The 21616-nt window shown below is 44.3% G+C and overlaps 1 protein-coding gene across 1 annotated transcript; it reads right to left on the bottom strand.

Moving 5' to 3' along the window:
- Positions 1–1341: 1341 nt before the first annotated feature.
- ETS2 (ETS proto-oncogene 2, transcription factor) lies at positions 1342–15879 on the bottom strand. Its single transcript, XM_041487793.1, has 10 exons — positions 15566–15879; positions 12402–12473; positions 9585–9705; positions 7886–8005; positions 7238–7438; positions 6534–6617; positions 5635–5877; positions 5153–5416; positions 4372–4490; positions 1342–2911 (listed from the first exon to the last, which is right to left on the bottom strand). The coding sequence occupies exons 2-10, from the start codon at positions 12471–12473 to the stop codon at positions 2696–2698; spliced, it is 1440 nt and encodes a 479-aa protein (XP_041343727.1). The 5' UTR covers positions 15566–15879; the 3' UTR covers positions 1342–2695.
- Positions 15880–21616: the final 5737 nt, after the last annotated feature.

The raw sequence follows: 21616 nt of genomic DNA, 5'->3' as shown, positions 1-21616 counted from the left end.
GGACTCAATCCAGTGCAGGAGAGCAGGTTTTCATGGGATAGATCACACAGAACCACTGAGGTTGGAAAAGATTTCCAAAATCATCGAGTCCAAGCTGTGCCCCATCCCCACCTTGTCCCCAGCCCAGAGCACTGAGTGCCACATCCAGGGATGGGGACTCCACCACCCTCCTGGGCAGCCCCTTCCAATGTTTTTCCTTGAATATTTTTACTTCTTCCAAACACATTAGTGTGGGTTACATGGATCAGGATACTTCTACTACCATGAAATTTCTTTTTTCTGCTGGGGGAGGAAAATAAACAGCTTTCCTTTAGCCTCTAATTTGGAGCCTTCAACGATCACCCACACAAGAGACAGCCATGGTGTCAGTCTAAATAAAGAAATAATTACGTGTTCAGGGAAAAAAGAAAAAAGGCTGCAAATGGGACTTGACCAGGTTGAGGGAACAATTAGTGCTCTGCAGCCATGGTGTGAGAAAGGGGGGGAAAAATCTCACATTCATCATGACAGCGCATACATTTTTTTTCACACAAAATAAATTATTCCCTCAGGATCAGGACCACACGTAGCACTACCCCTGTCCATGGTAAGGGGCTGGAAGGGGATGATCTTTAAGGCCCCTTCCAACCCAAGCCATTCTGTGATTCTTTTCCTTCACAGGGACAAGGAAAACTGAGGCTGAAGGAAAAGATAAAATAAATCTGCAGCTGTTTAGGGCTGACCTGGGGACTACCCTTTCAACTCCTCCATTTAGAAAGACCCATTCTCAAAAAATCCCCCAAGCCCATGGTTTTCCACATGGTGACTACATCAAGGGCAACAGCAAGAAACAGTTTGGTGGAAAGATCAAGAGGCTTAGGGCCAGCATTATTTAATATCTACATTTTTCACTTTTTAAATGTGTGGAAATGTTCCTTAATTTCTTGCTTCTCTGGAAGGTGGAGGGATGAAGAAGAGGATGCTGGAGACAGCAGGGATAGGAACAGGATAGGAACAGTTCAAGCTAAAGTTGTCTTCCCACCTGTGTTTTTCCATATCTTCCCCCACCACTTTACACGCTCTTTCACACCACAGAGCTGCCAGTTTTCTTTCAGAGGCAAAACACAAAGGTGTTAACTTGAATTTCTATCCAGAGAGAGTGGTTGCATCCATCTAGCTCAGCTCCAGACCACTCTTGCAGCATTTTCTGCAATAAGCCCCAAGCCTGGCTGGTTATTTTCTTTTTGGGTTACTTTTTTCATCCTGCAGCTGTTGAGGGTGGTGAAGGATGGACAAGGATTGAACCAACAAACAAAGAAGGAACTCCCCTGAAACTTCCCAGATCAAAAAGCACACACAAAATTTTCTTTTCAAGAGGTTTTAATGAAGTCATATTTTTAAACCTCTCACACTGTACAACACATTTAACTGTACATCAAGCTCAGATAAAAAATAAAGCTTTCTTACAAAGTACGTTTTTCCAGTGATTTTTTTTTTTTTTTTTTTGCAGTAAAAATAGCTGCTACATAAAACCCTCCTGATCTTTGAAAAGGAGTCACAGTTATTTCCAAAAATAGAATTCATATTTTAATCATACAGAATAAACTGCAGGAAGAGACAAGTGAACTGAAAAAATAAGGCTTGTATATAAATTTTTTTTAAAAGTACATGCATAGAAGTTGAAAAACATATGCCATTTATAAAGAAAAAAAGGTAATTTTACCCATATTAATAATTTTATTTTTCAGTTACAGAAGAAACCACAAACAGGCCCTTTAATGTCCCAGAATACAACATTAGTTTCCTGTAAAAATGCCAAAATGCACAAATAATTGCCAGCTTCAGACTTGGCAAAATCCTGAGCCCGGCCTCCCTCCCTGCCCCCCCAATGCATGCACACTGAGCATAGAACTTCTGCTGTCTCCCAGGCCAATTAGATATTTGCAGAAGTTTGTATATCCTAGACAAACATGAACCCCCCCCATCCCACATTTGATAAGTTTACATTCATCCTATTTCAAAACACACATACAATTAGTTTAATTTACACTATACAGTATCTGTTAAATAAGAACATCAGAGTTTCCAAAGGAATCACAGAATATATACAAACTGAATATTGAAATGGTATGATTTTCCTTCCCTTCTTTTAAAGGGTGGGGTTTTTTTTTTTTTTTTTTTTTTTTGTTAACAGTTGCTACATCTGGTTTTGGACACGAGAGTGTTTATGTACCTATGCAGCACATGTCTGGAGTAGTAACAATAATAATAACAATAACAAAACGTGCTTTAAAAGAAAATGAATACCTGTCTCCTTACTGCTCATTTCAAATAAATTAGTTTGTGTTTGTTTTTAAATAAACTGCATGAGGAGGGCAGTGTTTCAAAAACATCCCAGCAAAGAGCTCTGCTGCATCGCTGGTTTCTCACAGCCAACCTTTGGTTTCACAGCCAACCCATCCTTCCAGGGCAGTGTCAAAGCGCTTCGTAGGGCAGGGCAGGCAGCTGAAATGCTGACCCCAGGAGCATCCCCGTGCCAGAGCCAGGGCTGTGCCCACTCCCCAGAGCCCCACCGAGCCCACGCTCCCATCCAGCTCTCCATGGTCACAAAATGAAGGTCCCGCTCTGCCTCCCCCCGAGCGCGGCGGGCCTGGCTGCCGTGGCTCCCGGGCATTGTCCCCACCGGTGACTCCAGACTGATGACCAGGGCCTGGGATCAGTCCTCGGTGTCGGGCTGCACGCCCAGCATGGCGTGCAGCTCCTCGGGGGTGTAGCCCAGCAGGCTCTGCAGGTCGCACACGAAGCGGTACACGTAGCGCTTCCCGGCCGTCTTGTGGATGATGTTCTTGTCGTAGTAATAGCGCAGCCCGCGGCTCAGCTTCTCGTAGTTCATCTTGGGCTTGTTCTTCCTCCTCCCCCACCGCCGTGCCACCTGCCAGAAAGCAAAATCCATTCAAAATTTGTTCCACTCATCTTCTGAATGGCTGATTAAATAAAACCCTTTCTCAGTCAGAGCATTTTATTTGCTTTGGATGGCCCAACCTCGCCAGAGAGGAGTTGGTAACTGATCCCACAAGAGACCTCAACAGCAGCTCCAGGAGAAGGTGGCTGAGAGCAAAGGTCACCTGTGGGAGCTGGCCCAGCTGTGACCCAGAGTCAGACAGATTTTACTCCAAAAGACCCAGGCTTGAGTTTCAAGCCCTGGGAATCATTTGTTTAACTTAGGGTGAGCTTGAGAGTTCCCCCCAGAAGCCTTTGGTGTTATGCTAAGTTGTCCAAGTTCTGCTCCCCTATTGGTTACTTGTTTCCTATATATGGTTATTGTTCTAGAATGTTCTACCCCCAGGTGTATATATTGTTGCTTCCCCTTTATCTCAGGTCTGGGGATCCTGCCCCTCTACTGCTCTCCACGTTTGTTGTTTTCACCCTTTACTGAAGTTCCTTTTGGGCAACCCCATCGAATCTGCTCCTCCTCATTTTCACCACCCTCGCCCTGAAGTCAGGGAACCAGAGAGGTTTGTCACAGCCACCCTCACTGCAACAGACACCAGTTTGTAGGGGATGGGCCAAAACATGCTTAAGGAGATAAGGTTTAGGGAGAAATCACAGAATATCCCAAGCTGGCAGTGTTCCACAGGGACCAAAGTCTAATTCCTGGCCCTGCACTGGACCACCCCAAGAAACACAGAATATCCTGAGCTGGAAGGAGTCACAGAACCAACCAGGCTGGGAAAGACCTTTGAGATCAAGCCCAACCTAAGGCCCAACACCACCTTGTCATCCAGACCATGGCACTGAGTGCCACATCCAGTCTTTTCTTAAACACCCCCAGGGACAGTGACTCCACCACCAGTCCAGCTCCTGGCCCTGCACAGGACAAGCCCAAGAATCACAGAATACCCTGAGCTGGAAGGGACCCACAAGGATGCAAGCCCAACTCCTGTCCCTGCACAGACACCCCAACAATCCCATCTTGTGCCTGAGAGTTTTGCCCAAACACTCCTGGTGCTCTGGCACAATCTGCTCTCTCAAAAAACCACTTTTTTATCACTGATTTGCTATCAGGCAGCATGGGACAACTCTCTACTGTAAGTTCAATCCTATGAAGTTCCTTGGAGTTCATGATTCCTTTCCCTCTTTCTGCTTTTTTTTTTTTAATCTAAAAGTTTCACTGGACTATTTATGCCATCTCTTAATACAATAATTTACCTACTGAAAACAGTATCAGAAAATGAAAATGGATCACTTTTAAGGAATGAAGTTCCCAAAATACTTCAAAAACAGCACTACCATATTTGACGTGCAGCTAAACACACATTATATGCAAAACTGGGCCCACAGAGGTCAGCTCAGACCCCAAAATCTTTGTTTTCACCCCAGTTAGCCACATACCTCATCTGGGTCAGCAAGTTTAAATTCCCATCCATCTCCTGTCCAGCTAATGAACGACTGACAGGACTTGTCAGTCAGTAACTCCAGAAGGAATTGCCACAGCTGAATAGGTCCACTGCCTGTTGGGAAAGAGGAGACACAGAAAAACCACAAATTAATACCTCTGCCAGCTCTAACCACAAGCAATGTATGTGACCAGACTTGTATCACAGACTTGGTAATTAATCTGATTTATCTTTTTTATAGATCAGAAAGAAACCTAAGCTTTTACTCTATAGCACAAAACTGCTATTACCCATGTGAAAATGAAGTCAGGTTTTTCATGGAAACAAAGGATTTGACAAAAGTTATGGCTTTCCCTCTCATATGGATCCTTTAACCCTCACTCCCACCTCCCAAACAGCTGCATTTTGAGCTCCAGGCCTTGTCCTGAAGTCTTTGGCTTGGCAAAGATCCTACAGGAAAAAAACAATTTCAGCAAGGACTACAGCAACAAGGCCTTAACAGGCCTTAACAGCACCAGTGGGAATTTCCAAATCTGGGAGATTTTGTCCAAGCTCCTCTCTTTTTCAAACAGATCAAAAAGTGCATTTGATTTTTACTTGATCTGACATGCCTGCCTGTTCTTGCTTTGGGTGGATAATCCCTGAAACTTTGTTTGGTAACATAAAAAACTAAAGTTATTTGTGACTAGTGGTCTCTGTCTCCCATGGCACACACTTGGAGGGAACACTGATGTTACATAAAAAAATAGGAGTGACCATTTTGCCTCACCACTCACCAGTAAAGCCAGCCAGGATGGCTGCTGGTATAACTGGTTTCCCTTGCTCCACAGGATCACTCCTCTCTTGAATGTAGTCTTTGAAGGACATGGTAGGTTTGCTCAGGCACAGGGACTGGCTGCAGTCATCCTCAAAGCTCTCATAGGATGGCACACGCTGCAAATCCACCAGGGAGGATTGGCTGTTCCAGGACTGCAGCATGGAATCCGAGCTCTCGTAGCTCTCAGCACCGCTGTCGCTGGATTCGTGCTCTCTCAGCTTGCCTTCATCAAATAAAACAATAAAATAAAATACAAATAAATATATCTAATAATTATAATAAAAATAACAGTAATACAATAATAATAATAAATATAAATAAAATACAGTGTTGGTGGTTTATTTCCCTCAATCCAGCCTGTCCATATAAATCATGCAAAGGAGGAAGAGGAATTCAGGACATAGCCTTGGCCCTGTGTTTATCATGCAGATAAGGACTCACCAGAGTTATCCATCAGCAAATTGAGATTGCTCCTTGGGAAATCTTGGTTTACTGCACAGTAGTTCACACTAACAGCATCTGCTTGGGTTTTAGGGAACAATGGGAAGTCTTGTTCTGGGTTGAGGAGATTGGGTGCCGTGGAAGTCTGACAGACGTCAGTCAGGAGACTGGGTTTGGGATAACTGAGGGGTTTAGGGTATCCAGGCATTTGCATTCCATAGGAATTCTGATCTACGTTAACAGCTGAAAAAAGAAACCAAAGAATTAGATGATTTTTTCCCTGGAGACCCTTAAACAAACTAATACACTAAATACACCAAATCAGATTCCACAAATCCCCCTCTCTAACTTGCCAGCCACAAATGCCCATTGTTCATTCTTCAAGGAAACTACAGAAAAAATTGGGGAAGTTTTAAGTGGTTTTGAGCAAGGCTCTCCCCATTAAGTGGTGTAATCATGCTGAGCTGAAGCCTGACTGTGGTAGAATAAAACACAGCATCAATCAAACAATCCAAGGGAGCCAGCACTGCATCCCACACACTCCCAACAGCTCTAACACACTTCCAAAGCCTTTAAAAAGGCCTACACAGAATTCTTGCTGCTTCCCAGTTTTTGCCTCAGTTTGCTAGAGATGGGAGTGGTCATTCTGCTCCACAGATGGAGGGCTTGGCATACCAAGAGGAAATTTAATTTTCTCAAAGCCTTTGCTCTTCAAACGATTTCCGATATAAATTAGGTGACAATTGAACAATACAAGGAAAGAAGGCTGGAGCAGCTGAAGTCAAATGTTCTCCTCAAGCACAGTAACTATTCTGGTGCTTTTTGTTTCTACCCTGGAATCTGTGACATGCTTAGAATAAACTGAGAAATACAAAATATGAATTTTTAAAAATACTTACTTAGGGAATTATTATTGACCCAGTGAGGAACTGAGGTGAGGTGAGAGTTCTCCACATATTGATCCTGTGTCTTCTCTTGGCTGTCTGGGGAGAAGAGAGAAAGAGAAAATTTGGGTTTATAGTTTTAAAGATCCAACCTGTATGCCATGGAAAGCTTCTGACTCTTGGGAGTATTTTGGGGTCACCATTCACAAAAATTTTTGTATCATGCTGTATTTGTATTGCATTCTCTCTCATGACAGAAATCACACCAAAAAAAACCCAACCAACTTCCAACAGGCTTTAAAACCATCACACCAATTGAATTTTCCCATAAACCTTAAAACCAACAAAAACTGCAATGTGCTTTAAAGTCCAACAGCTGGTTAACTTTGTATTTATGGGGTTAACTGTTTTATTTATGGGGTATTTACAGTGGTCGTACCCCAATCTCACTTATTCCAGTGATCTTCCCAAATAAAACCTGCCCACAAATGTACTCAGCCTGCACACAGAATGCCTGCAGCCATCTGCATCTGTGCTTTGCATACCAAGGAGGTACTGACAGTGCTGATAATGCTTTTATTAAGCAAGTTTTAAAGTTCATTTCGAGTTTTCATATGCAATAAAACCCTTCATAGTGAAACCAGTGTTGAAATAGAGTCACATTTCTGTTTCTGTTAGGAGAGCCCTAAACCAGAAGCTTTTTCTAGCTCTCTAACTACCTTTTATCATCTGTTCCAGGTGTTCCCACAGAATATCACCCACATAGTCAGGTGCCAGTTCCAGGAAACGCTCCTTGCCCAGGTTGCACAAGTCTTGGCCGCTCATAAGAAACTGATGGAAGTTCACATTTGCCAAGCTGAATTCATTGGTAGCCCATGAAAGCCACTGGCAAACTTGTTGTTCAGTCCACAGCCAGGGATCTGCAGGACAGGAAGGATCCAACATTTAGAGATAACTCCCGGCCCTTGTCAAATAATCTTCCTTAGAAAGCAGTGAATTAAAAAAACTAAAATTGTTTAGCCGAGTTATCGAGTTCTGAATGAATTCAGAATGAATGTATTCTTGAATTTATGAAAAAGCCAAACAACCCAGTCCTCTCTTTTCTTTCTGCATTCACTTGCAACCAGAGATGTCCTCAGCTTGCTTGACTCTCTCTTGCTGCCAAAGCATGAGCTCTCCATGCACCCATTTTTAACACCAGCAAGTCTGGCCTCTCCAAGGCAAGCTGTGCCAGATTCACATAGGATCCATTCTTGTATTTCCTACTGACATCATTCTTTCCTTTTCAAAGAGCAGCTATTCAGCCTCCTCCTTAGCATTAAAAGAAAAAAAAAAAAAAAAAGAGCTTATAAATAGCAAACACTTACTATTTGGGATACCCAGCCGACACTGTTCCTTTGTGAAACCGCTGAAAGTATCTTTCAGGGCCTGACTCATCACAGCCTTGCTGCACGGGGTTAACAGAGGCAATTCACAGTTGTTCGACTCTGCAAGAAAAGAAAAGGGGTGGAGGGGAGGAAGAAGACACATTAACTTCAGGGCACTGAAAGGACTGATTGGCTTTTACCATTTGAAGAATTAAAAAAAAAAAAACCATGCTAAAAAGTTGGTGTTTTAAAAACAGATCACCATGCTCTAAAATCTCTGCGCTACTTGTTTGATAACGTTGCATCACTAATTAGAGCTTTGCAGCTTTCCATGCATAGATCCTTATTTACTCTCAAGTAGTCACACAAAGTGCCTTTGTTGCAGGGAAATTTTATTATTTTTTTAAGGGGAATGAGACTGCTTATTCCTATTTTACCACCTATAATTTGCCCTGAGACTTCTTTGCAACTCCAGACAATCTTTATTTAATTTGAGAGCTAAGTAACTGACAGCAGGGTTGTGAAAAGCCAGCTTGCACTGCTCAACACAGCATTTCTGACCTTATCATATCCCATCACCCAGGCACATGGTGCAATGGATTATTCCATCATCTGGACCAAACAAGTGTGACTGGTAACAAGCTGGGGGTGAATAATGCATCCAACCACAAAGCTGGCACCATTATATGTCAGTGAAAATCACTGATTGACTTCACTGACTTTCAAATTTACAAGAAGATTCTATTTTAAGGATAAATTCAGCTCCCACTCAGCTTTTCTTATTGGTCAATTTTTACCAGAAGATGCCTCATTTTATCACAGAATGATGTCACAGAATGGTTTGGGCTGGAAGGGACCTTAAAGCTCATCCAGTGCCACCACCTGCCATGGACAGGGACACCTTCCACTGTGCCAGCTGCTCCTGGCAGATTCCAAGTCAGTTCAGAGCTGTGCAGCTCTTCTTGCTCTCCCAGACTATCTACAGGCTGCACTTGTGCTTAACTTCTGCTTTTACCACACCCTTCCTAATATCTGCAAGCACCTGCTTTGCTGACCAGAGCAGGTGACTGATTAGAATCACACTAGAACAAAGGACCTGTGGTTTTCTGGGTTTGAGGGCTTGAGGTTTTTTTTCCTTTCCCTAAGGGGAGATAAAAGCAGCATCAGGTAAAATATCTACGTTTTGTCAGGGATTTTAGGCAAGGATATGTAGGGCACTCTTGGTGGGATACTGACCTACATAGACATAAATAAAATAAACAGAAGAATCTTAAAGCATCCCCACCCTGATTTTTAAAATAAGGAATAAAACATACTGAGATCTAACACCAGAGAATCAAAAAAGCTTTCAGAATATTGGCACTTTAATTATGATTGAGATGTTGCAAATTTAAATACACAAACCCCTCTTTTTAAAGATTTTTAAACTCTTAGCTCTGCTTAAACTCCTACTAAGGCTTTTTCCATGAAAAAACAGTCTATTAGGCTACTGTATCCCAGTTCCTATTTCTTTTCAGTACAGAAAACAAGAACTATCCACAAAGAAACTCACATGAATAAAACCAAGCACGTACACAGAAATCTGTGTATTAAACCACATCTTCTTAGGGAAATCCACATTGCACACCCACAAAATGTTAGTTAGACCCCAAAAATTTCTGATCTGCTGACTGGACTAAGGAGCAAAGTGAAGATTTACCATAAGAAGTGGAGTCAAATCCTGTTGGCACTTCCTGAAGTGTTTGGTCTTCACTGAGTGAGAAAAAATATCCAGCAAAAAGCGAGTTTGAGCTGTCAAAGGTGTCAAACGCTGGCTGACGCTGCAAAGGAACAGAATAAACACAGAACCACGTCAGCATTTTGCTGGAGAGCTGTGAACTCCTCTGCTAGGAAGTGTCTGGGTTTGGTTTCCTAGATCTGGAGATCATGCACAACCAGTATCTTGAATGAGCCAGCTTTGAAACGTAACCACAATGAGGGCACAGCTTCTGCTACGTGAATAAAACCCACTGATAAGGGCCCTCGAGGTGGGGGCTGTTCTGCAGCTTACAGTAAAGCCAAATTAAGATATTCTTAGGTTGTTTTTTTTTTTTCCTGTAATTGAGGCTTTTAACAATAGACAATACAAATGTGCGTGTATTAATACATATTTATTTCCAGGTACATTTTAAAGAAATCCTCATTTCCTTAACCCTTTAAATTCATTATTCGCTCAATGAAGATCTGATGGCAGATCAGTAAATTATGGGAAAACTGCCAGTAGATTTATGAATTTGGTTTTTTCTTCTAAAGGATAAAAAAATCATCTGAACCACATCAACTGAAGCTACACAGCCAGCTTTACAGGACTAGAGGAAGGATGTTGCAGCAACTTTTACATTTCTGCCTTACTGGATTTGCCAGCAACCACATTTTGAAGTCTTTCTAGTGCTCAGATGCTCAGTGAAACACTTCTACTTTCATTTTACAGCAAGGGATAAACAAGACTGATAAAAATGTTCCGGATAAAAGTGGATTCTACTGATATACTGACATTCAAGAAATATTGTTATATTTTGAAAACCTAACTCCTTTCAAACTTGACTTGAGCCAACTGTGTATGCCAGAAATACTGGTATGAAATTACTAAATTCCCCCCAACCACTTTAGTCTTTGGGGGGCAGAAGGAATGTGAGCAGAGGAGGAAATAACTTCAAAAACAACTTATGAAACTTGCTTCTTAGTCACAGGGAAACCCTATTTGCAACATCTTGAGGCAAAGATGGATAAAAGTTGCCACTGAGATTTTTCTCAAGGCACTTGAGGACAGAACATTGCTCTGGAAAGCTGCAGCTGGCCCATGGCAGCTCCCGCCCTTCAGGGAGCTGGAGACAAAGGCAACTTGCAAATGTTTATTTGGTTTAGGCAAACATCGATTTGCCAGCTTGTGCCAAAGGAGTGGACTGAGCTGAGGACAAGGCAAGGATTTTTCAGGGCAGTATTCACGTGCAAGGCAAAAAGCAACCCAAACTATGTTCCTGGAACAGCAAATTAGGATTAATTTTCCCTCTCATTCCCTAAATTTTCCCATAAAAATCTACTGGCCAGCAGGGACAAATTGTGGACCTCTGTTTCAGGTACTCCTCAAGTCAAAGCCAGCCCTTGGAAAGGCTCATGTGTGAATAAAACAAGTTAATAGCATCTGCCAGATCTGCTGGTAAAAGATTCTTTATACATTACTAGATAAAAGCTCTGACTCATCTCTAGTACCTAAAAGAAAGGGCAAGTTCTTTCAACACAATCTGGAAACTCCTGCATTTTGTGTAGATGGCTGACCCTTCTCCTGAGTCACTGGAAAAAATGCTGTGGCATGTGAATGAGTAAAATCCATACCCTGCTAGTTTCGTATTTCAAAAGGGAGAAAATTAATGTGCAAGCATGTTCTTCATTTAATAGTAGTAAAAGAGGAAAAACAATGCAGGATGAATTCTGCTCGCCCTATCAGTTTCCCAACTACTTTGTTTGGCTTTTCAATACATGTAATTATTGCAGAGCGAAATAAAACGGAATGTGAACAGCTACAGCACAGCAGAACACAAATCTCTGACTTCATTCTATGACAACTGAACACTGAATAACTGCCCAGAGCAACCACTGTTTTAAGAGAACACAAAGATGTTAAGTTGGGGATTTCTTGGATTTTTTTGTGAAGAGAAAAAAAGGTTAAGAGGGGACATAAAGCATCACAGCAGTCAGCACCCCAGAGCCTCACTGATTCTTCAAACCATGGCCATTCCTCAACGCTAATGAGAGCAGAAAGGGTCTCCCTAACCTTTACTTGGTTTACATTAATCAATTTTTTATCAAAAATTGATACTGGGATTAAAAAGCAACTTGCATGAATGAGGAGGGGGGAAGCCCTTTAAGCCTGAGCCTTTAAAGTCTGCTGACCTCAGTTTGTAAATTCCTTTCAAAACAAGGCAACAGACACAGTCTACCTAAAGATAAAATAAATTTAATGATCTTTGGAGTTATTACAATGTATTTGGCTTCCACTAATAACAGCTGGAAGTGAACAACCTACTTTTAATCCAAACAAGGTTCAGGAAGGTACCAAACCTGAGCAGTCCTATCAGGACAGGCCTCTGCCAGTCTCTTCAAATTAAAGACACAAACCCTCTCCTGCTGCCCATCCTTTAGTCTTTACTTCAGCAGAAGTTCCACCAACACCAGCAAACTTGAGCTCAGTTCTTGTCTACCTCTTTTAAATTCTTTGGATTTAGGGAATGGAGAGAGGGAGCCTTGTTGGGGGAGAAGGTTGAGGGTTCAAGATTTGCACCTTCCTATTTCAGTCCTGCTTTTCACATCTCTGTGGAACTCAGTGGGAATAGTCTGGCAGAAGATTAGAGGGGAGCAATGAAACCTGTGCTCACTCGGCTTGTCCAATTCCTGTTCTAGCACTGCAGGAACACAACAGAAGCACTGGCTGGGAGCTGCCCCAGCTGGGACTGGGAGGTGACAGCTCCAGGGTACTCACCTTGAGCATTCCTCTGTACATGTTGGACACGGGAGCTACTTGATCCATGTTCCTGACCCCAAAGTCACTCATCTGAAAAAGGAGAGGGGTCCCATTAAATCCACAGCCAAAGGAGGGGGAAGCAGATGTCACCAGATGTTACCAGATGTACCCTGCTCCAGCTCTGGGCATGGAGAAGCTCTGGCAATGATATACAGGGAAAGCTTTTCCAACAGCCCAACCACACAGGGCAGCTCCCACCTTATTTTTCAGCTGGGAGAACTTTCACAGAATTTGTGTTTGCCTGCAAAGCCCACAGAAACTCCCTCCCCACCGAGTATTTGTCTCTTTGGGGTATTTTCACCCATTATCTTAGGTAATCAGTTTTGTGTTGTTTTTCCTCACTCTGTGCCCTTTCACAGGCCATGATTCACTTCAGACTTTGGCTTTCAGAGGAAGAGGAGTGACAGTGTGACACCGTGATACACCTTCACCTCCTGCATTCACCCCTTCAATAATCAGAGAAACCAGATCCCAGTGTCCACGACCTCCTGCCTTGACTACTTTACTCCAAACCACATTATCTGGTACATTTTCTAAACACAGGATTAAAAGCATTTATAAAGCTTTAGAGGGCTTAAGTTTTAATTGAAATTCCCTTTTTTAAAGGGCTGATAATGGGACCACTATCAATATGTTCATGCCACTGAAGTCAAACCTCTATCATATTGCCTTTATTACCAGGAACAGAGTTGTGTGAGGCCTGTGTGACTTTTCTCCTACATATCACTTAAGGAGAAGAGTGATAAGATTAATATCTAATGGGAAAGATCAAACATAAGGAATAAAGCCAGTTTTATGGCCATTGTTCAGTTTTATCGTGATGCTGCAATTCAGGTGTCAGTGACCGATACCTTATCAAGCTACATTCTTAATTTTCCTTCCCTTTTTTCACAGCGTTGGGCTGAATTCCCTTGCCCCACAGCAAGTGCCTGAAAACGTGCACTTGTACTTAAAACAGCCACAGAGGACACCATCAAGATTTCCACAAAACTGTGATCACTTACTACAAGCCAAATCTATCACTCACCATGTTAACAGGAGGGAAAAAAAAATCACTTTAAAATTCAGAAAAAATCGTAAATTAGGATCTTAATAAACTAAGCCCAGCTTGTTGAAAATGGCAACACAGTCAAAAGCCGTCCATATAAACAGAGAGGAAAATAAAAACATCCAACAGCCAAAGACAAGGAACCCTTTCATCCTTTCAAATAGCTGATCACTTAAAAATAAAACTAAAAAAAAAAAAAGCAAGAGTGCTTAACATGAAAGGCCTATTTCAACTTGACTGGGCCTTATAATTGAAACAAAATAAATCAACTGACACGGAAAAGAATATTCATTAATGTTACTCAAAAAGTGCAATCTACTGAATGATGTTTTTTACCTCAAACAGCACGTACAAATATTTGATCTAAATTACACATCTCATTGAGCAGCAAAGAATTTCACACAGCGTGAGTCTCACTCAGCAAGCATCCTAATCTGTTCATTAAATTTGCCACAGTTTAAACAACTGTTTATCCTTGCATTTGGCTGGGCTTTTTAAAAAGTATATGGCGATTTCCAACACCCTTTGTTTTGCCTTTGAATTCTGCTCTGGTGGCAGGGATAACAGGCTTGGGGATTTGAGTATTTGTGAAAAAACTGTATGTATATTCTGTAAGTTGAGGTCTGATCCCTGGCTAAGAGTACAAATAAGATTCCTGGCACTTGTGTGCAATTCCGACCTCTCCACAAATCCTGTTAGACACTTCCCCGTCCACTAAAAGGGCTGGGATTCTCTCCTTCCTGTCTTTTTTTTTTTTTTTGTTTCTTTAGAGACGTTTAGGGTCCTAAGACAAAAGGTTTATACCAAGTGTTGATTACACGGCATTGCTCATTAACCCAAGACCCTGTTTCTCCATGCTGGGTTTGTTTGAAGGAAAGCTTTGGAAAAATGAGACCCCGAGCTCTGGCTGAAAAACACATGGAGATCCTCAGCACGTTCTGCAACACTCCAGCTTTCTTCCTCCAGCCGAGTATCTCAAGCTGAGGAATTTCCATATCCTCTGCTCATCCCACATCAGCTCTCTCCCCATCTGCAGCACAAATTTCCAGCCCTGAGATACGAAACCCTTACAGAAAAACAGAGCTGGAAAGGCACGGCGGATTGGCACAGAGGGTTAAACCTACCTTTCTGCTGGACTTAGAAAGCTGTTGGGTTGTTTTTTTTTAAGTTCAGAAAAGCCACTACGGCCCAACACGGTGTGACTGGGCCTCACCTCCAACTCCTCCACTAATGCTGATGACTGCGACTTGCCAGCTATAATTGGTTTAACTGGCAGGACACCTTCCTCAACACCCCCGCATAGCTGAGTGGGTGAACCAGAACAGGGTCAACAGGATCAGGCACTTATTAACTAATACTCCTGAATTCTGATCGCCTTCTTTTCAGCAGCAGCCAGGTGCCTGCCCACAGCTGGGCACAGCTGGGCAGCATCCACATGGACAGGGGAAGCGCGCTGCTGTCCCCGATGTCCCTTCAATGTTATTCCTCCTTGGTTTTTTGGGGGTATTTTTTTAGAGGGGAGAGCGGCCAGGGGGATATGATGCCTGGTTGTTGCTTTTCTTTTAATTTTTTTTTTTTTTTTTTTTTTTTTTTCCAGGGGAACAAACAGCCTCCTTATGAAGAGGGTAGGAGAGAACGGCGTGCCCCGTGCAGCCCCCGAGCTCCGCCGGGAGCCAGCCCGGCTCCTCACACACATGACACACGCTTCGCCCACGTAAAAAAAACTTCGGTGGGCAGATCACACAGCACAGCGTTTGCTTTTTTTTTTTTTTTTTTCCCCCCCAAGTCCCTTTAAAGTCCTAACCAAATCCAGAACGCGCTGCCCATTAACCCCTTCCTGCCGGGAGCGCGGCATCCCCCGGGGGATGAGCCCTTGGCCGCTCCCCTCCACCCCTCACGGCGCCCGGGGGAGGCCGAGCGGGGTGTCCGGGGCTGCGATCGCCATCCCCGAGGAGAATCCGCGGCACCCAAGGGTCGGGGCGCACCAGCGAGGAGGGCAGCATCAGCCAGGAGAGCTGCCGGAGCCCCGATGAGCCCTTTTCCCTTTTCTCCCCCCTCGGTTCCCCCGCCTCACCTGGCCCTCGATGCCGGCGCTCCTGCGCTCCCTCCCCGGCGGCGGCCCCGGCCCCACACGCGGCGTCCAAGGGATCGAGGCGCCGCTGCCTCTCGGCGAGCCAAAATATCCTCGATGCGGCCGCGCCGGCCAACAACAACAACAGCGCTGATCCCGGCGGAGAGTCCCGGCCAAAGGAGGGGGGCACAGAAGGGGCGGGATGCGGCGGGGAAGGCAGGCGGGTGCCCGCGCTGCGTGGGCGCTGCCGGCCGGGCCGCGGGTGCGGGCGGCCCGCGGTGATGCTGCGCTGGTTCCGCGCTGGTTCCGCTGCCTCTCGGCTCCTCTCCGCGCTGTGCCGCCTGCCCGCCCTCGCAGGCGTTCTTCAGCGGGCGGGGGGAGGCGGCCGGACCCGCCTCCCCCAAGCCCGGCCCCTCCGCTTGTTGTCGTCGCTGGTACCGGCACAGCCGCGCTCCGCCAGCGCCGGGGATGCCGAGAGCGGCTCGCCGAGGAAAAGTGGGGGCAAAAAAAAGCTGGTTTATGTCTTTCCGAGAGACGGATGTTGTTTTATAAATTTTGTTTCTTCCCCCCCCTCCCCGGTTGTGTGTGAGATAATTCATGCTGGACGTTTTCCGTGTTTCTTTTTTAATTAGTACTTCTGGTCGAGATGGGTGAGATTAGGAGGGTTAACCACTAAAATTACAAATGGAAATAGTCCATTTGGACATCAGGATGAATTTCTTCACGGAAAGGCTGATTAAGGCATTAGAACTGCCCAGGGAGAAGGTGGAGTCACCATCCCTGGAGGTTTCGGCACTCGGTGCCATGGTTTGGTGCGCTGTCAAAAGTTGGACTCGATGCTCTCCAGAGATCTTTTCCAACCTGCTTCTGTGTTTTTTCTCAGTAAACTGCGACACTCGGTGCGGTGGAAGTTCAGCGATTATGTCATGTCGCACCTTCCACAATTATTTTGGGGAGTTCTTAATATAAAACGGGATGCGGCGCGGAAAAGCTGCAGCCTGCGAATCACAGATCCCGACGCTGCAGCCTGTGAAACAGAGTTGGCGTTCCTCACACCTTGGGGAAAAAAAAATTTGGTGGCCCTTGCAAAGTTGCAAGGAGCTCAGTGAAGTAAAGTAACTTTCTGCTGAATTTATTTTGTGGAAGTGAGTTCCCCCTGAGAGATTTTGTGGACACAGGCCTGGGTGGCGTTTCTTAGGTGGGAGCCACCTAAATTGCCTGGTTCTCTTGCCAAATCACCTACAAATGATTTATAATGATATTAAACACTTTGTGTGCCTTCAGACAAAGGAGCCATGTGCCCTTCCCAGCTGGTTGACCATTGGAGCCACCCTTTCCTCTTGCTGCCCCCTTGACTTCCCTGGATGTGCAGTGAACACCAGGGATCCAAATTGCACTTAGAATCAAGCTTGCTGTTACATCTTGCTTTATTTAAAGCCCCATTTCAAATTAACAACTGTGTCATGGAGTTTTAACTTTTCTTAAAATAAGAGCCCACTAACTGCTGTTTCTCAGCTCCTCCCCAGATTTCAGCTGATCCTCTACCTTTGCCTGTGAATATTTTTGCCATTAAAAAGCCACAGTTTCTTCAGCCTTGCTGGTGCAGTTGTCAGGGCTCCCTCCTGTATCTTCCAGCTATTTCTGGAAAAAACTGGATTTTTTTTTTTCAGTATTTCTTTCAAACTCCTCAGAAAACTTTCTCCTTAGAAAAGCAGGATATATTTCATCCCTTAGGGTCAAATGTTACTGGGAAAATTGTGACAGTCTACTTTGAGAGGCTTAAAGATGTGTCTTGATTATGCCAATGACATTTCTTACTCCAGGAGAGCCCTGATCTAATAAGGCAACATCTGCTACAATCCTAGGGGAAACCATTAAAAACTGTATGTCAGCTGCATAGCAATTTTAATTATAACACTGACAAAAACAATTATGACACCCTTTTTATAGGGGAAACATCTGTCAGAAAGATAAGATGAAAGGCTGGGAGTTATTTATTTCTTGCTAAATTAACATTCTGGGACCCAGAGCAAAATTGTTAACCTGGCCATATTTTGCTCTATTGAAAGGTTGCATTTTTTGAGCAGTTCTTATGTAAGAGTATTTAAGTTCATTAAATTTTACTTATTGTTAGTGTAGAAAGAGACTTCATTAGAAGTGGTTTGTGCTTAGTGGGCTGGATGATGTATGAGGAGGGGCTGGGGGAGCTGGGTTTCATTAGTTTGGAGAAAAGCAGGCTAATGGGGAACCTCATTGCTAATTTCAACTCCTTAATGGGAGGTTGGAGCAAAGGGAGAGCCGGGCTCCTCCAGAGGTGCACAGTGGCAGCAGGGAAAATGCCAATTCAATATTTGGGAATGAATATTCCCAGTGTGAGTGAAAGTTTCATCTGGGGGAGTCTCTGATCTGGAGTGGCCAAAGCCCAGAGCAAGCCCAGCAGGTCAGAGCAGAGAGCTGAAACTTTCCTCTCCAGTCCAAGTTCCTCTTTAATTCTGTATCCCCTCTGCACAGCTCGTTTCTAAAATGTCACATCGTTAACTTAGAGACTCAAAGGACAAATTGGTTTGGCTTGGTTTTTGTTTTGTGCCCGTGTGTTTGGTTCTATTTTAAGAATTGTCCGTCCTCCTCACAATTTTCTGTGGTTTTATTCCTGCGTGTGTTGGCACTCTGTGAGCCAGAGACAAAAGGGGGAGTTATGTATCAATTTAAAGATAATTGAATCAGCATCTAGCTGCAATCTTCTGAGATATTTTTTTGCTGATATTTTTCTTTTTTTTTTTTTTTTTTGTAAGAGTGAGGGAAAACTAGCTGTGGTGCTCAAGAGTGAAGTAGCTAAAAAGGGAAAAGAAAAAAAAAAACTGATAAAGAATAAAGAAAAAAACATTGCAAAGTTCTATTTTCTGTGGTAATCTTCATAGATAAGACTTTTTCAGTCCTTCTCAATCATATTTTTTTTTTGTTTGAATGAGGACCTATGCTGAAAGTGAGATCTGTTTTGGTTTTTTTTTTGACTGCCTTTCTCTGCAACAGTGCCTCAGAAATAAACAGAAGTTACTTTCTTGTAGTGCATTAAAATAAAAGAGCCAGTTAGATTTTTTTTTTTTTAAAAGTACCTGGCAATGGATGGTTGTCCAAGGGGATTATTTGGCCCCATATTTCTGATCTGAGCAGCTGCAGGGCTGAGCTCGCTGGAGGGAGAGAAGGGCAGCAGCTGATGGTCAGGGAAAGCCTTCATTGCTGTCTGCACACCTTATTCTCACTGGGCACAACAAAGAGGGGGAATAAGATCCTAAAAATGCCGAGGTTTGAAGCGTGGAGGGGGAATGTGAGGAGGCAGGTATGTGGCAGGGCAGCATTGCAGCTCCGGAGCAGCTGTGACTTACTCCTCCAGAATTCCTCTTGCGCCACAGAGGCAGAGGGACACACACGGGAGTGAAAATCCCTGTCGTGCTGTCCCTCATCTGCATGTTGGCTCAGCTCCTCTGCCTGGGGAGGCTTGGGGTGCACGTGTTCCTTCTCCTCCTCCTCCTCTTCTTCCTCCTTCTCCTGGAGCAGCTCTTTCCTGGGAGCCCCAAAAATGTCTGGGGGGCTCTTATGGCCCAGAAGAGCCCTGCACCTCCTCCCAGTGCTCCTGGCATCCCTGCAGCACCAGGGATGCCTCCTCCAAAGCGAGTTTGCATTCAGCAGCATAAATAAACACAGCTATCCTGAATTTGAAAGGAAAGGCTGTATATTTGTGCCCCTAAAAAAGACAATTAACAATGAAGCTCCAGTGGTGGCGGCCGGCTGTAAGTTCACAGAGTGAAGGGTCTCAGGAAATAACATCTTTGAAAAATAAAGGCCCAGCTCTCCCAGCTTGAAATAGCAACTTCAAACAAGGCACTGTTATGGTTGAAACAAAGGATGAAACTCATTTACTCTGCCATTCAAACTCGACTGAAACAAAATATTTATACAGGTTTGGGGGGGGGGGGGGGGGAGAAAGGGGGGTGTCGGATGGCTTTTCACTCAGACATAGATTGTTCACTGAAATAAATTGTTCAGCTGAAATAAAACACGGCTGGCCGTCCCCACTGGAGAGTTCTCCCCACGGTGTTTGGTGCACAGAGTGTGACCAAGGTAATTTCTGCGAAGGCATGGCAGTGAGTCACAAAGTGCAGTGAGTTATGTGTGTGTGTGTGTCATTACTCTGAGCACATGCAAACCAACACGGCTAATTACTGCCCAGAAAAAAAAAAATACTGTGCCAAAGTTTGAGCAGCAGCAGATATTGCTACATTTTGCCCTTAAAGTTTCACCTTCTTGACTCTCAAAGTAGTCAGGTGAACTCCCAGCTGCATAAAATATAAAAATTTGAAGTGGTTATGCATCTGAGTTTTTTTGTGTTTTTTGTTTTTTTTTTAATTAAGTGAAAATGTTGCAGGCATGCCTCAAATAATGTTGCCAGTGGACAGGAGAGATGCCTAACATATGAACTGTAGGATGATGCCTCATATGATTGAAAAACCTAAACCTTTACCTTTCCTACTAAAGTAGAAGATTAGTTGTTAAACTAGCTAGTGCTTGAGAGATTGCTCACACCATTTTGGGTGTATTTAATTCATTTCATGCAGTCTGAGGCATAAAACAAAAAGCACATGTTAATATTTTAAGGCCAAGTGTATTCAGAAACAACAGAGCTTAATAATTGCTCTTGGATGACTGGGTTCAAAAAAGCATGTTTGAGCTTCCTTTAGCAACAGAGCTTTTTCTTTTATTCCCTGCTGGTTTCATTTAAGAGTTACTTTGCTTGTGCACAAGCTTGGGATTCTCCTGGTCAGCTCACTAATCACTGTGATGTGCCCTTCAGTGCAGCGAGGGCAGGAATTCATCTTGCTGGGTATGGGCCCCTCTTTTCTTCCCCCTCACCAAAAAGCAGAGGAGTTTGGCATCGTTGTTCTGTGGCTGTAAAAGTTGTGTGCTGGCACTTTGATAAGGTGTGACAGCTGTTCAAAAACTTTGCCTTGGCCCTAGGTGTGTAGATAATGATGTTCACAGCACAGAGTGTGAGAGCCTGTGGCTCAGAGCTCTGTCACTGCTGCTCTTGTGCTTCTCTAAGTGCTTCACTGTCCCTGTGAGCACTGGGAATATTTTTGGAACAGTGATTTAAGATTATTTTTCTCATGCTGACATATTCTACTGTGTGTTAGGGCTTGAGCCTTGGCATCATAGAATTTGTTCATCTTTTATGTTTTCTTTTACCTTCTTTATTATTCTCAGCTGACTTCATTCTCTTTCAGCTGGAGCAGAGGACACTGAGGGCAGAGCTCCCTGGGATCTGCAGCTCCTCCCAAGGGACAGCTCTGATCTCTGCTCTGGGACAGGGACAGCACCCAGGGAGCAGCTGGAGCAGGGCCAGGGGGATTTAGGTTGGATTTTAGGGAAAGGTTCTTCCCCAGAGGGTGCTGGCACTGCCCAGGCTCCCCAGGGAATGGGCACGGCCCCGAGGCTGCCGGAGCTCCAGGAGCCTTTGGCCAGCGCTGCCAGGGATGCCCAGGCTGGGGTTGGTGGGGTCTGGGCAGGACCAGCAGCTGGACTTTAATATTCCTTGTGGGTCCGTTCCAGCTCAGGATGTTCTGTGATTAATCCCTCACCTGCCAGAGCAAGCTCCCAGTTCTCTTTTTCCCCTCATTGCCTTTTGTCTGTGGAGTGAGCTGTGCGAGCCAAGTTCTGGGCAGTGGCAGAACTCGTGGCACCGAAAGTGAGAACGGAGTAATTTCTAATCACTTGATTCCTTTTGGCAAGTGACTGCCATGATTTCACCCATGGATCCCTCTTGCTGCATGCTCAGTGCATGGACACAGCCTCACAAAAAGCACAGCAGTGACTCTCTTTGTGGTCAGTGAATAAGAATATCTCTGTTTACACAATATTTTGAAATTCATTCCAGGCAGGTGCTGCATGTTGGGACCTGAGGGAGCTGAGATCGTTTAGCCTGGAGAAAAGGAGGCTCGGGGAGGGGGGGACCTTGTGGCTCTGCACAACTCCCTGCCAGGAGGGGACAGCCAGGGGGAA

This window comes from Pyrgilauda ruficollis, unplaced genomic scaffold (assembly GCF_017590135.1).
Source record: "Pyrgilauda ruficollis isolate IOZ18807 unplaced genomic scaffold, ASM1759013v1 scaffold84, whole genome shotgun sequence".
Classification (NCBI taxonomy): domain Eukaryota; kingdom Metazoa; phylum Chordata; class Aves; order Passeriformes; family Passeridae; genus Pyrgilauda; species Pyrgilauda ruficollis.
The sequence above is the reverse complement of the archived record's forward strand: the minus strand, read 5'-3'. Positions and strand labels throughout refer to the sequence as shown.